The sequence below is a fragment of the Alosa pseudoharengus genome, unplaced genomic scaffold (assembly GCF_046254945.1).
Source record: "Alosa pseudoharengus isolate Yale_2024_CS ecotype anadromous, Long Island Sound unplaced genomic scaffold, YU_APseudo_1.1 YU_APseudo_1.1_scf_2, whole genome shotgun sequence".
Taxonomy (NCBI): Eukaryota; Metazoa; Chordata; class Actinopteri; order Clupeiformes; family Clupeidae; genus Alosa; species Alosa pseudoharengus.
In genome coordinates, this window is record NW_027468663.1 from 13,535,316 (window position 1) to 13,550,740 (window position 15,425).

At 42.5% G+C, this 15,425-nt stretch overlaps 1 protein-coding gene across 4 annotated transcripts; it reads right to left on the bottom strand.

Moving 5' to 3' along the window:
- Positions 1 to 345: 345 nt before the first annotated feature.
- tpm4b (tropomyosin 4b) lies at positions 346 to 14,867 on the bottom strand. Of its 4 annotated transcripts, none has more exons than XM_076293795.1 (9): positions 14,406 to 14,864; positions 11,620 to 11,745; positions 4,884 to 5,017; positions 4,466 to 4,583; positions 3,748 to 3,818; positions 3,404 to 3,479; positions 3,191 to 3,253; positions 2,880 to 2,949; positions 346 to 1,272 (listed from the first exon to the last, which is right to left on the bottom strand). In XM_076293795.1, the coding sequence occupies exons 1-9, from the start codon at positions 14,517 to 14,519 to the stop codon at positions 1,190 to 1,192; spliced, it is 855 nt and encodes a 284-aa protein (XP_076149910.1). In that variant the 5' UTR covers positions 14,520 to 14,864; the 3' UTR covers positions 346 to 1,189. The 4 variants fall into 4 exon arrangements, with proteins under 4 accessions (XP_076149910.1, XP_076149911.1, XP_076149914.1 ...); XM_076293797.1 differs by lacking the exon at positions 346 to 1,272 and adding an exon at positions 1,938 to 2,338 and having other exon boundaries at positions 14,406 to 14,867; XM_076293796.1 differs by lacking the exons at positions 11,620 to 11,745; positions 14,406 to 14,864 and adding an exon at positions 8,503 to 9,240.
- Between the last annotated feature and the right edge of the window lie 558 nt (positions 14,868 to 15,425).

The window sequence follows — 15,425 nt, forward strand, 5'->3', positions numbered from 1 at the left end:
GTTGCTGGCTGTGCATGATGAATGGTTGGCCAATTTTCCAGCAAGGGTAGTCTACAGAAGATTTCTATTCTTTACAATGAATTACACAATCGTCAGTCTGTAGGCTATGTATGTCTCAAAGTCTCACCGACCTGAGTAGGGACACGGCACTATCACTACATTTTCTGTTCCAATATTGTGACAGTCGCCTTCAATATTTATCAGCATCATTGAGGCATGCTCAAAGCACAGGGCTAGGCCTACATAACTGGTTAGGCTTAGCCTACTTATAGGCTTGGCTGATGCTTCAGTGCCTTGAGCATTTGACCTCGTCATAAACTGTCACACTTTGTCTGTAAACACATCTCCAAAATGTATAAAACTTTATTACAACTTCTTCAGAGATACAAAACAAATTAAGATAGACATAGGCTAAGGGAAGGGAAGCCCTACAAAATAAACAAGTATGGGTGTGTGGGGGGAGAGGGAAGAACACTGAGGGAAAACGGTCAAAATCTTTGGTTTTGTGTTTTACAAGCATTACTTATTTTTTATAAAAGTATTTTAGAATGATAAATTCTTAGCACCATCAAGCTATAGACTATAGCCTACAACAGTCTAGAGTAATAATATATATTTTCTTGAAGATTGTCACATTTTGAAACTGGCATAGGCTGCAGCCTTCACATTAGACAAAATATTTTTGAATACAACAGAGAGGGGTGCTCTTGGCATGGCATGTAGGCTACGGTTCTGTACACAGGTCTTCTGGAGATGATTTGATATTATCCTACCAGAAATAAATAAAGTTCTGTCTGTGTTACTTATTATTAAAATGTTACCTTGAAATGTAGTTTGTCCATGTGAAATAACACATTGTAATGTAAAGTCTAGGCCTGGATTATACAAACAAATAGTGAGTCATTTGCAAACTTTTTCAATAAGACTTGGCCTCACTGTGGATTCACTGATATATAATTCTTCAACAACAACAACAAAATATAACGAAATATGGTTAACAGGAATGTGCACAGACACAAACTAGTGATAGCAAAAAGCTGGACAATTTGAAAATAGTTGCTGGAATGTTTTTTGACAAAATAGAGACAGGGAGACAGAGTGAGACAAAGCCAGCTTTAAAAAGCTTAGAGAGTTCTAAGCGGAAACTGTGGAATGTTGATGATTCAATCTCCTTGGTCCCTCCAGGTGTTTACAAGCTGTTCAGCTCCTGTAGTGTCTGGTCCAACATTTGTTGCATCTCCAGGTTCTCCTCTTTTGCATTCGATAGGTTTTCTGTTATGAAGGTTTGGTACTGTTAAACAGACTGCATTCTGCATGACATCTGATACTGACAGAAATCTTTAGGGGGAGGGGATTCTACCCCAAATTAAGCAATTTATGACAATATAATGTCTAAATAAGTATTACAAATGTCTAAATGTTTTCAGACTAATATCCAGCCAAACTTAAACATAAACATAATTTGTGATATTTATACAAAATCAATATAGGCTAGTGTTTGCAACTGACAGTGACATTCAAACAATAGTATACTGATATGATAATGTCATATCTGTGTTATTCCCCTTTTGATCACACCACTGGATGTGAGCATTTTGTAATCTAATTGTATTCCAATATTCATTTAAAGGTGCTCTAAGCGATGCTGGGTAAAAACAAAACAGAGAGTTAGCTCGATACTTCCTCCCCATCCCTCCCGTGCTGCTCCCGTGCAATTAAAACTCTCCTAAACGCGCATCTCATCTGTGATTTGCTGGAACAGTTTGTTATGTTTTTGTGGGCTAGGTTTGCCCAGGTTATTTTTGTTGCCGTTTTTGGAGCCTGGGCTGTCCACAGAGATCACATGTTTTACAGTGTATTCAGTATTACAGACAGCTAGTGGTTGGTTAGGTGATGCTTGCAGTAAGTGATATAAAACGCTCGGCATCACTTAGAGCACCTTTAAAAACCAAAACCACACAAGTAATGTAAACCTATTATAACATTAACTTCAGTGCCTGGACAAAAAGAGCAACTGGTAAGAAATTCTATTTCTGTACAAAAATGTTTGAAATGATAGTTTCATAAAATCAAAGCAAGTGAAACATGCCATGAGTCAGAAAAGCAAACAGAGAGCTTTATTTGAATTTTATTTTGGTAAGAGCAGTGAGAAAACAGAGAGAGAGAGGGTGGTGAAGGGAAACAGGAATTCAGGTGGCAGAGAAGAATGGCCTGGAAGCCACCAGGCAAAGCATTTCAGACTACAGCAGGACCATTTACAAGGATGTCATGTCATTAAGGGCATGATCCAGCTCCTCACTGATGGCCTTATATTTCAGCTTCTGGGCGTACAGTTCATCTAGGAGGAGGAGGTCAAAGGTCGATAGGTGAAGGATGACAGGGCAAAGCAGAGTCAGCAGTGCAGAGGAAACAGGAACAGGAAACAGATGGAAGAAAAAAGGAAAGAAAGAGAAAATAACTCAGGAGAGATGCTAAAGTCACAGGTTACCAAACAAAGAGGAAAATAAGAGTAGTGCCGTTTCAGACTGACAGGAAATACTAAGGCCTGAAGTCAGGGAAAGAAAAGAACAGCTAAGGACTGATCCTAGAGGGATGCAACCACTGAGCCACTATGGAGATGAAAGGAGAAATTGAAAATAAATACACTATGTCCAAATTGTGCAATGTTGCGATGCATATTTTACCTTATGGTGTTGCTCTAGGGCCCCCAATGTATCATATAAAAATAAGATCACACACAAGCCCACAGGACTACCCAGCCAACAGTACTCAAGGAAGACTTCTGGTATCAAAGAATGGTGCACCAACCCCATTCCGGACAAATGTAGCACTGGAACACATAAGCCACCAGGGATACAGCAATAAGAGAATGTTCATACCCTCTAGATCATCGATGGTCTTTTCAAGTTTGGTCACCGTCCTCTCTGCAAACTCGGCCCGTGTCTCTGCCTGTGACATCCAGGTAACAGGTAAGGTTACTTTCCCAAATATTCACAAGACTTCTCATCCAGGTAACAGGTAAGGTTACTTTCCCAAATATTCACAAGACTTCTCATCCAGGTAACAGGTAAGGTTACTTTCCCAAATATTCACAAGACTTCTCATCCAGGTAACAGGTAAGGTTACTTTCCCAAATATTCACAAGACTTCTCATGTAGGGCTTTTCAAACAATGTGGTGTCTCAGTTTACCTCTTTCAGCTTGTCAGTGAGCATCTTGATCTCCTCTTCATATTTGTCCTCTTTCTCTGAGTACTGAAATAATTTTTTAAAAAATGTTTTGCGCCTTTTGATATTGATGGGGAATCACGCATGCACACTATCTGAATATGTTTTCTTGATTTAGATAAAGGATTAAAGACAGCATATGTTTACACAAACCATACACATACTGTTTTGACATACCTTCTCAGACTGGGCTTCTAAAGACTTGAGGTTGTTAGTGACATTTTTCAATTCCTCTTCCAAATCTCCGCATTTACTGAGAAGAACAAGTTGTAAGTTGTAAGTGCATCTATTTCTCTATCACCCAACTTTATAAAACCATTATAAGGCCTGCTTCCATAATTTGCAATATCATACAGTATGACTTAGGCCTACATCTAATTGAATTTTACTATTAGCTTGTTACACTAACCATTTGAGTTAGTTAGAGTACTGTGTTACTATATGTGTGAAACCACGGCTCTGACCAGTTCACCTAATAAAAGGCGGCAGGACTGGGCAGGATGGATGTGTGTGACACTTACAGTTCTGACACCTCGGCCCTCTCCTCAGCTCTCTCCAGCTCACCCTCTAGGATGACCAGCTTGCGGGCCACCTGAGACACACAGACACAGCTTCCTCAAAATATAGCTCACTTTCACAATGTGACACGCAGCATAGACTGTCATATAAAGACTGGAGAGAGACAGCAACATAGCCATATACTCACTGCTGAAATACAGGCAGCTGACTATAATATACAGAGGTAAGACAGGTCTTCAGACTGGATTATGAATATCTGATCACAAACAAATACTTGTTTGAGTGATTAAGATATACAATATGTGAGTTATTCTGACTTAAAAAAATAAAACTGTCAAAAAAAAAAATTTCAAGATTAATTTAACAGTTTAAATGTTAAATGAATATGTCACTCCACAATATTAGGAGAATTATCTGTGCACATTTTGGAGATCAAACTGTCTACCCTGCCAGTGCCAGAGGTATTTAAGTCAACTGCTCCGTGCACATTTATATGGCGAATCATTTTCACATTGTGCCCCGTGCACATATGTATGGCGAATCATTTGTCGCTTAACATTCATTTTATTTGAATTTCATTGTGCGACATTTCGCCCTGCCAATGGTTATTTCGCCTGTGATTGCCGAATTGCATGAGCCTGAGCCTACATGGTCTTGCTATTTGCAGTATATGTGAATGGGGCATTAGTCCTGTGGGCACCTCCCTCTCTCTCCTCTCACCTCCTCATATTTGCGGTCGGCCTCCTCAGCGATGTGCTTGGCCTCCTTCAGCTGCAACTCCTGAATCTCCATCTTCTCCTCATCTTTCATTGCACGGTTCTCAATAACCTTCATACCTCTGATGGGACACAACACACACACACACACACACACACACACACACACACACACACACACACACACAGACACAATTTTCTGTGAATGCAGCTAACTCCTGTCAGAAGAATGTCTTGTCAACACACACTCACAGTCTATTGTGTAATGAGCATGCTTTTATTCCAAGTGCACAAAAGGTTTTGACAAATGTTAAAAGCAAACTTTGTGCTTCGAGAGGGAGTTATTTATCATTATCGCAGTGTATGAGCATGTAAAAGAGCTTGGATCGGTCAATCTATGGGATTCTTCCCCAAGTGTTTACCTCTCGCTCTCGTCAGCGGCCTTCTCTGCCTCCTCCAGCTTCTGCAGCGCTGTGGCCAGTCTCTCCTGGGCCCGGTCCAGCTCCTCCTCCACCAGCTGAATCCTGCGGTTCAGGCCTGCCACGTCCCCTTCAGCCTTGAGCGCAAGGGACAAGGAACAAGGGATAAGGTACAACGCCAACGTTTTGGGTAAGAGTGGTGGAGTAGCCGTGGCTTTAAGGCCTTTCACAGAGATAGTATGGTATGCAACTGACCACCTAGTACTTAATAAGGATTTACCTGACAACACGCAGCAAAACAGCAAGGCCAGAGAAAAGACCATCCCTGCATGTTCCTCCTTCTTATTCTATTCATCTATAACACTTGACTTCATATACTACTACACTATCACAAAAAAGTAGCACTGTGATGGCTTAAGGAACTATTTCCAATAATGGCCCTATATTTATTGAGTCTGTCCAATCTGTCTGCACAATCACCATGGTGAGATTAACTCTGGTGTGTAGTGGACCGAGGCCAGGATCTGTGCCAAGACATCTCGTCTGAGTCTCCCAGATGTTGAAAATCATCACTCTTTTGCCAAATTGAAGATGCTACTGTGACTGCACACTCATAAATATTTTAAACATCTTCTTTTATGTTTATCTGAAGAAAATGGTGATATTAATTAACCTCAACCCCAGGAAGATACATGAAGTCTCTCTCTCTCATTCATACACACACACACACACACACACACACACTCCATAGATGCACTGGTCTCATCTTCAGTGTCAGAGGGATGAAATATCTTTCCATACTGGTCAATACTTCAATACTAGATAAAGGTGTTCATAAGAGAGAGGTTGTTATTGCTTATTCACACCATATGAGCATATCAAAGGCCTCACAGGAGTAGGGGCAGGGTACTCTTGAACATTCATCTAAGGTTAATATCCCAGTGTGGGAACCCCTCATGTATGAAGTAAATAAACCACTAGACCCCTAGATACCGTCTCTGTGGACCTGGAGTAAACAAATAGGGCTGTTCCCCAAGAGTGCACATCCTCTCTCTCTCTCTCTCTCTCTCTCTCTCTCTCTCTCTCTGTCTCTCTCTGTCAGCCTTTATTGTTGGGTTCAGAGGGCTGGACACGCCCCCTACTTACTCACCACATTCTACAGCTGCCTGGGCCAGACGCCATATATGGTAAAACAGATGCTGGAGAACGCGCGCGAGACTGTCACAAAGTTCCGCTGGCTGTTTCACAGAACGAAACTATCTGTTACAATGTGATTAAATGGGGCTTGCATGCACCACCGAGACCGCTTTAAATCACTTAGAATGGGCATTCGCTTAAAACCCGTGTTTACTTGGGTTTGGTTTCTCAACACCAACAATGCTAGCACTGTGTTAAAAGCTTTTCTTGAAAGTTGAAGAGTTAATATCAGATAGATAGCTGTCACATTTGGTTACCACAGTACATTCACACTTGTGAGGGTGAATTGATCTTTGACCCCTGTAGGCATATAAAGCACTGACATGTTAGTGTTAGTATACTATTGGGCCTTTGTAAAGGCACACAATCCACAGCCATGGACCTCTTGATATATGTTTGCAGTTTATGCAGGAATATAAAAGGCCCCTTGAGTCTCCTGGTAGGGGGTTAGTTGAAAATAAGACCAGAAACTTTGAGCATGTGTCTGCTAAAAGGTCTGTATTTTAATATTTTAGAACATTCAAGTTAGAGTTCAGAAAGGCAGTCAGACCCAAGCATGGTTTAAACTATGTCATGCTTAATAGTGAGAGATCTAAGTCTACTTTTGAAATAGCAGGATGTGAGTAATTGGAAATTCCATGTATTACTGTGACAGGTCCCTAGACCCCGGCCTGCCAACATAGGGCGTGCCGATGTCTCTGTGGGTTCATTCCGAAGTGCAGCTGAGCTTTAATTAGGACTCTTCTGATCAATCAGAGGAGCGTTAACATGAAGAAACTATAGCCAGTTTTGTGTACATGTTTACTGCATATTCTTTACCCTAATGGATAGATCATGTTATATTCCAGCTACATTAAGGAGACCATTTTCAGGGAGTGGAGCACATGGTTTTTCTTACATTCTGTTTTTTTTCCATGAATGCAGAGGTTGAGGGCCAGGTTCTTGACACAAAGTTTCATACAGGTAAACAATTAACACTACAAGCCACTAAGCTCATTAGGTCTGACAATAACTTTCATTTTTGAGCGAGAGAGAGAGAGAATACCCATAGTTAGGCTATGTGGAGGTTCACTTATGAGTAAATGGAGTTTAACTGTGTCCTCACAGACAGGATGGCCACACACACCATATAACCCCGGGGAATTGGTCAGTGAGCTGCATGGGAAATAAGGGTTAGGACTACTTCCTTTTCTTGGGACTAAACTAGTAGGCCTACAACTAACATAGGTCTCAAGACTGCCATTCCATAACACCTATAGAATCTTAAACCTCCTCTACTGAGCACTCATCCCTTCCCACTCTAAACTGGCACTCAACCGGTAGGCCTACAACACACAGGCCAGACCGCGAAATCACATTCCCTAAAGCAGCAAAATGTCCACCAAAAGATGTTAAGGTAAAGCCTCTGTTTAGCCCCTGTCTTGGGTCAAATGATTGTGAGGTTCCCATAACACCTAACCGTAGGACCTTACACCTTCTCCATTGAGCACCTCCCTCTTTGCGCCGTTGACCATTGACATTGTATTGGTATAGGAAGGTATTTTCATTCTGATGAAAAGATAGCTTCGGTCTTGAAACCGGGGAATGGTTGTGGTCATATTAGGTGCATTTAGGAGTACTCAAAGGACAGGCAGATGGCAGGAAGTGAAACAGAAAAGGTCTTCTGGCAGGAAATAGCATCTCCCTGGGAACCACAGGATGTGACGTAGATCGCAAATTACACTAAGTGGATATTCATTCATTTTACACACGTTTGTGTCTTCAACTTTGGATAATGTCAGATCATGTTCTTGATGGCATTAAAAGATCACTGAAAGTGGTTAGACTAATGCAATAATTTATAAAATGATTATCAATACTTAATAGACCACTGGGTGATTAGGATCTATTGGCAAATTTTAGATAATCAGCCTCTATTACAAGAATATTTCCTGTGGCTTTACCTCAAATAACTGGCCCTATAGTGAAATAGGCCTACTGACTACAATGACCCATATTTGCAATAGGCTATTATGCTCACAAGTTACCTGATGATACACTGCAAAGACTACCTCCTTACCTCACAGTCACCCACACACCCCCACACCTACATATTTGCTTTGCAAGGGAGGCCTTGGAACACCTCAATTGCAACATCTAACTGAGCTGACGAACGCATATTGGATAGCCCACACGCACACCTTACCAAAAAATAGCCTTTCTTGGTGAAAACTGACTTTTAAAAATGCATCTAGTACATAAGAATATAACAAAAATGACTACACTAAGAAAAAAACAAGAGTTGATGCGTGCTTATAAAATCACGGAGAGCAGAGGACCAATAGCAGTGGAGAAGTGATGCAAGGCAGCAGGAACGGAGGGAAGAGAAGGAAAGAATATAGGGAAAAGAAGAACCGAGGTAGGCTCGAAAAAAGTCAGCCCTCACTTTTTCACGCTGGTCCCGTTCATTGTCCAGTTCTCTCTGCAAAAGTTGGGCACGGTCTTCTGCATCGTCAGCTTGCTGCTGCAGACTCTGGATTTTTCTTTTTACCGCGTCCAGTGAATTCACACCTGTCATTGTTATACTGAGTTGATAATACTACGTTTATACAAGAAATAGAAAATGTTTCTGGTGAAAATCGACAAGCAAAATCCCCAAGAACAACTTCAGTCAGAATATATCGACGGTGTAGCCTAAGCCTGGTCTTTGCTTCACACAGGCAAGAAAAAACTGAGAAATCGCCGCCTTTCCAGATGTTTCTTACGACACTATTCGAAACGAGGTGCTACACTGTTATTCCCTCTAGCAGCAATTTTCCATTTGCCATTCAATATTTTGAAAGAGTGGCGGCTGCATTAGAGAAGCGCTGAGAGAATGAGGAAGCCTGGAAAAGGGGTAGGAGTCTACAAGAAAGTTATGGCTAAATCCTCCAATCCTGGGAAGAAGTTGGTTTCAGATGACATCACGGACAGGAGGGGGATGGGGTTCCTGTTTGATTTTTTCCCTAGTTGGCGTCTGGATTCTCTTAGTAATTTACTGAGCATATTTGGAGTGAAAGGGATGATCTAGAGAGATAGAGCGTTTTACAAGCCACTTGGCATATGAGGTTGGGCTCATGGGTGGCATCACTAGACTAAGGACACTGAATACGCTGAACAAACATATGAAGTCACGTAGGCTACAAATAGGATCCACCTAAAAGATTCATCTGTACGATTTGAATAGAAAAACTCCTCCCGTGATTGTCTGTGAGGATCATTGTTGCACCTTGTTAAAAAAAAGAAGAAGAAAAAAACACACCCAGCATACCACCAAATGTCCGACTTGTGGAATGTTAATTCATCTTTTTTGTTGACATCCCAATGTAGCCATGGGGCGGCGACACGCACCTATCGTGCCCTCTGCTGCATTCTCTCTCTCTCTCTCTCTCTCTCTCTCTCTCTCTGCTCTACTTTGTAAACTGTTATTGGCACTGACATAATGACATAACCAGTGGCTGTATAAGACTGCCAAGAGTATAATCACTAGTCATATTGACTCAACCTTGCCATCAGGAGTTCAGGATACAGCAGCTTTGTTTGGCACACTAATGGCTGGCAAGGGTGCAGACTTAGATAGATGGAAACCTACTCTGCAATAATTTTTGAGTACTGTGTGTGTGTGTGTGTGGGGGGGGGGGGGGTATGTCTGATGTCTGTGCAGCAAGCAAGAAAACTGGAGAGTGATCTGATAATGAGCATCATCAGTCACAGTAATGCACGGTCTGTATGTGACGAAAGTAAGCATGAGCTGCTCTTGAGCGTAAGCACGGGAAGTGCTTTGATAAACAACATGTAGGCACTGTCTTACATCCGTCATAGAGCCTGCCAAGATAATTCAATTTAAAACTGTTCCTCTCTGTGGAGAGTGGGTTAGTCTCCCATGCTCTTTAGCCCTTGGAACATGTTCTCTCTTCCCTTCTAAGAGAGGAACAGACTCAGGTTAAGGCTTATCAGAAGTAGTTTGCTCACCGTGGACTTGCCATGCATTGGTAGACAAAAATAATGTTTTTTTTTTATTTATTTATGTTATTTATTATTATTATTATTTATCACATTTATATTTGCTGTTTCTATGGCAGCGTAGAAAAACAAACAAATCACAGCACAGTGTTAGACCACCCTGGTTCCCTCATGAGGTCAGCAGGTAAGCGTATCCCCTTGGGTGCTGTGTGCGTATTTATAAACATTGTAGGGAGGCTAATGTAAGTGTAGACTCAGGAGCATTCCAAATACTTCTCCAACATAACCCCCCACCCCAACCTCCCAGCAGAAGTACACTCTTTCTCTTTATCTCTCTCTCTCTCTCTCTCTCTCTCTCTCTCTCTCTCTCTCTCTCTCTCTCTCTCTCTCCGTGCCGGGTTCTGGACACACATCTGTTGGTGTGCGCTGTTTGCTTTAGCTGCATTGCTGTCATTCCAGTGTGGTTGCTGAGGCATGGTGGGGCGGGGCCCACGGCTGGGGCTGGATGCAGCCTTCAGGCAGCTCCCAGATCAGCTCCAACTCCCACACACAGGAACAAACAAACAGTATGCCCTTAGAGGCTGATCTGGAGTCAGTTACTGCATCAGACAGAAGTGTGTGTGTGTGTGTGTGTGTGTGTGTGTGTGTGTGCACATTGTGTGATCTCTCAGAACTGCTACAGTATATGAAACCCTTCTGTTTAAGTTACATTCATACTTAGTTCCAGTATTCTCAAACTGGAATGAAAATGTGATTTCCCCCCCTCTCTGTTCACCAGCATAGCTATTGACAGTCTGGCTATGATCAAAGGCCTTTCATGCCGAGTAATTAACCTGCCAGACTCCACATTCCCCAGGCAGCCAGCTGCAACTGTACTGGGTTTAAAGGGTCTCACCAAAAACAAAGCTGTGTGTAATATTCTTTGTGGTCAATTCCAACACTATACAACTGCTTTGAACAGAGAAAAATTCTCTAGTTCTCTAGCAATAGATGATTTAAGGTAATTGCTGATCCATGCTCCACATGATAACTGGACCTGATCATAGAGGATACCAACTGGAATTATGACACAAAACAGAAGGAACACAAGAAATGTTGGAGAAATGAATCCAACAGTACACTCAAAATGAAAGAATGAATAAATGAACTTGTGTTGTTTTTTAATACATCTCGATGTCCAGATAGGGACAACACAATGTATGCAATTTCTAACACATTGCTTTTGTTATCCTGTGTACACTCTTACAACAAATGTGTTGACAATAACACAACATGTTGTTTTTTATCACATCTCTATGTCCAGGTAGGGACAACACAGTTTGTTGTTTCTAACACATTTGTTTTAAGAAGGTAGAATAAAATATTTGCACCTTAGATGTTTTATATTGTGATAAGCCTCATTTGAATGAAAACAATCCTCTTGGAGATGTTTCTGTTTATTTTGTCATTTCTGTTGTGAGAAGGCGCTACAGTGTAGACCATCAGGCCAGCCACAGACAGACAGTCACAGACAGTCTTGCTCAGACACCTGCCCATCAGTGACTGGGACTGGGATACTCACATCAGTGGCCTTCTTCTCGGAGAGTTCCAGCTTCTCCTGGGCGTCCTTCAGCGCCTCTGAGAACTTGTCCAGCTCATCCTCCGTTCCCTTCAGCTTCTTCTGCAGGCTGGCCAACTCCTCCTCAAGCTAAGAGACAACATCAGAGTGAATCCATTAGAAGAGGCATATATAAAGGTATTGTATGATCCTGGTGCTGTGTGGGTTGTGAGTGGTGATAGAAACTATTGATTAAAGGGAAATAGATCATGCATGGGTCCAAATTTAAATTATGGACAAAGAGCAAAATGTCTTATGTAAGCACTAAATCTATTGTGTGGCATGTTGGAGCATTGGACTGATCAACTGATATTTAGGCTTTTTTAGGATTGTTAGGATTTAGGATTGTTGTGTTTTATTATATTAGCTAGTTAGACTTTAGACTTTACACTTTGCCCACCTTTTAATTTCCTAAAGTGAAGATATGTGAACGGTATATCTTTACGAATTATGTAAACACAGTGACAACAGTTAAGTAGACATTTTACTCATGTGTTAGGGGCAGCCGTGGCCTACTGGTTAGCGCATCGGACTTGTAACCGGAGGGTTGCCGGTTCCAGTAGGCACGGCTGAAGTGCCCTTGCCGGCAGCTCACTGCGCCGGGATTAGTGTGTGCTTCACCTCACTGTGTGTTCACTGTGTGCTGAGTGTGTTTCAGAGACCAAATTTCCCTCATGGGATCAAAAGAGTATATATACTTATACTTATACTTATACTTATACTTATACTTATACTTATACTTATACTTATACTTATACGTATACCTGACTCAATGTTTGTTATCATCTTACATGACAACTTTGTTATCATGCCCTGCCACAGTTAATGCAATGGAATTAGAATAAAAATGTAAAACAATTTTTTAAGTAAGTACGTATATATACTCTTTTGATCCCGTGAGGGAAATTTGGTCTCTGCATTTATCCCAATCCGTGAATTAGTGAAACACACTCAGCACACAGTGAACACACAGTGAGGTGAAGCACACACTAATCCCAGCGCAGTGAGCTGCCTGCAACAACAGCGGCGCTCGGGGAGCAGTGAGGGGTTAGGTGCCTTGCTCAAGGGCACTTCAGCCGTGCCTATTGGTCGGGGTTCAAACCGGAAACCCTCCGGTTACAAGTCCGAAGCGCTAACCATTAGGCCGCGGTGCCCCAAATATTTCACGGTATTTCACTGATACCATTGACGTGGTGAAGATAAAATATATTGTGTCTAATCTGTTTGAATGATGAATGAGTGATTGTACAGATTTTGATTCAGCTACCCCAAAAATTAACCTTACTTGAGTGCCATGTACTGCAACCAGATGGTTGCATATATCTGTAAGATTATTTCAATGACACTTATTGCCTGTCTCCACCTCATGAGCTCATACAAACATCACCAAGGTTTTCTTTAAAGGTCAAAGTTCAACCAAGCTGATATGATTCTAAAGGGACTACATCTGATTATCCCCTTGGATGCTAAAAGCCACTGTTCCATCATCTGCTACCATGTTAGGAACCACTCTGGTCTTGTCGAGTCCAGTTAGATGACCCTTAACATTTTTTTCTCTTTCTTAGGCTCCTCTTTGTCTATATAACATTGACATGTCTGACTGCATACCTGCTATACTCCTGGCATCAGTGTGTGTGAATCTGTTGAGCATAGACTCTAAGATACTTTTTTGGAGATCTGTCTGACTTATAAGTGATTGAAATCAGGACTAAAAACCAAGCCCATACTTTGTACTCGATCCCATAGAATTCTCACAATATGAGCCTTCTAAATAAGGGCATGTAAGGAGAGAGAAAGGGAGTGGAGGAAAAACAGAGAGAGCGAGTGATAAGTAGTGGAGCTGTGGAATGTTGTAGAATTTGGAATGCTGAGTGACGCCACAGTGCACCCCAGAGCCCTTTAACTAGCACCAAAGTGAGGCCTGGACTGGCAGCAGCTGACATGGCTGGGGCTTTATTCCGGGCGAGCTCCACCCTCTGGACACCACATCGGTGCAGCGCGGCCGATGCCAGCACCACACAGGGATGAACCATGCTGACACCCCCCACGCTGTCTCATCTCCATCAGCGACTTCAACTATAGGGATTTCTCTATCTATCTTCTTCTATAGTGGAGAGGCTGATGCTGGCCACAGGACGCCAGAGGAGCATGCTTTGCATTCTGCCTGACTCTTGCCAAAAGCTTAAAGTCAGTATGCGTGCTGGTGACTGACTTGACACTTCAGTCGTAATGAAGCAACTCGGTTGAGGATCTTGGCTGGCCAATTAGGATTGTTTAAGCGGTTGTAATCAGAATCCAATAAACAGATAAGAGAGAGGTCTGGTGCAACTACAGAAATATACAGTCAGCAGATACTGAAGCATGTGTTTATTTGTTGGAACACAGATGCTCTACATTCTGTCTCTAAGCTTATAAGCCTTTTACTAATGTCTTTCATAAGTGAACTCCTCCCAATATTAGAAACTTAACACAACTCCCCAAGTTTTCCAATCATGACATAAAGACCTAAAACACTGTCAAAAATGTTTGTGAAAAGTGACTAACACTCCTTACTTAAAATATAACAATGTGTACTGCCTTAAAAGCATTACAGTTCAGATTCCCTCATCACTTGGTGAATTAAGATTCTCACCTCCTCTCTTCACTCTGTGGACTTGAGTCCTTCATTGCCTGTGCAGTCATGCAGACATCTCCACCCTGGACCACACCGACCCCTCTCTCCCATCCCTCCATCATTCCTCCATCCTCACCTGCTTGCACTTGTCCTCGGCTGCCTTCTGCTCCGACTCTGCCTGATCCGCCCGGTCGATGGCGTTCTCCTTATCCAGCTTCAGCATCTGCATCTTCTTCTTGATGGCTTCCATTTTTGCTGCTTTGTGTAATCGCACTCAACGAAGGAGAGGAAAAAGAGTGGAGGCACAGAAAAAGCACGAGAGAAAGTCTCAGAGGTAGAGGGGTAGAGGAGCCTGGGCGCTGCAGTTGGAGGTACTGCCTTCTCGGACTAAAGAGCAGAGAGTGAAATTGCACAGCCTTTTTTCCTGTCAAACAGAAGGGCCAGTACAGCCACAAGGAGCGAGGAAGAGAGAGAGAGAGTGAAGGACAGAGAGACAGAGCAAAGGAGAAAAGAGAGTCGAGTATGCAGACTGATATGCGATGCTGCTTTCAGTGGTTTAAAGCTCGAGGTTGTCGAGACAGCCAAGGTCCCCAATGACCCAACCCCCCCCACCCCTTGTACCCAGTTCACTCCCCCCTAACCCAGTCTCCACCACTACCACCACAGACCACCCCTAGAACATACAGTAACCCCCCTCCCAAAACCCTTAGCTGGGCCAGCACCCCTGTGAGTGGACCTTCACTCAGCTCCTTATTTGGATTGTGATGGTTTGTTTATAGTGGGTTGAGGAGAGCCGGGAGAGAAGGGAAAAGGTCTTGATGCTGTATTTAACCTGCAAGGACCACCTGGAATGAAAATGTCAAGTGGATTTGATCCAGGCAGTTGGGAGAAAATGGTGCAGCTGTATTATAAAACATTGAACAACCCTGTGATCAGACAGCTGTAAAAACGAGTGTAAATGCCTGCGTCTGCAGCCCCTGCCTCTTGAAGAACTTCATGATGGTGGAGCAACAGTTCGTTCCACAGCAGATATTTCATGGTTTCCTTCAATCGCAGTCCTAGCATGGAGGAATGCAGAAATTAATGGTAACAACAGGATTGGTTACAGCTTTAAGAGGGTAAAAAGTTTTCCCTTCCTCCTCTGGAAAGGGGGGGG

What these genes read in the sequence shown, in the direction of transcription:
- tpm4b (XM_076293795.1), bottom strand. Translation starts at nt 14,519, where the DNA reads ATGGAAGCCATCAAGAAGAAGATGCAGATGCTGAAGCTGGATAAGGAG. An exon ending in CCGAGAAGAAGGCCACTGAT is followed by an intron (nt 5,018 to 11,619) that starts GTGAGTATCCCA and finishes CTTGCGCTCAAG; the next exon opens with GCTGAAGGGGACGTGGCAGG. An exon ending in CCGACCGCAAATATGAGGAG is followed by an intron (nt 3,819 to 4,465) that starts GTGAGAGGAGAG and finishes TGTGTGTCTCAG; the next exon opens with GTGGCCCGCAAGCTGGTCAT.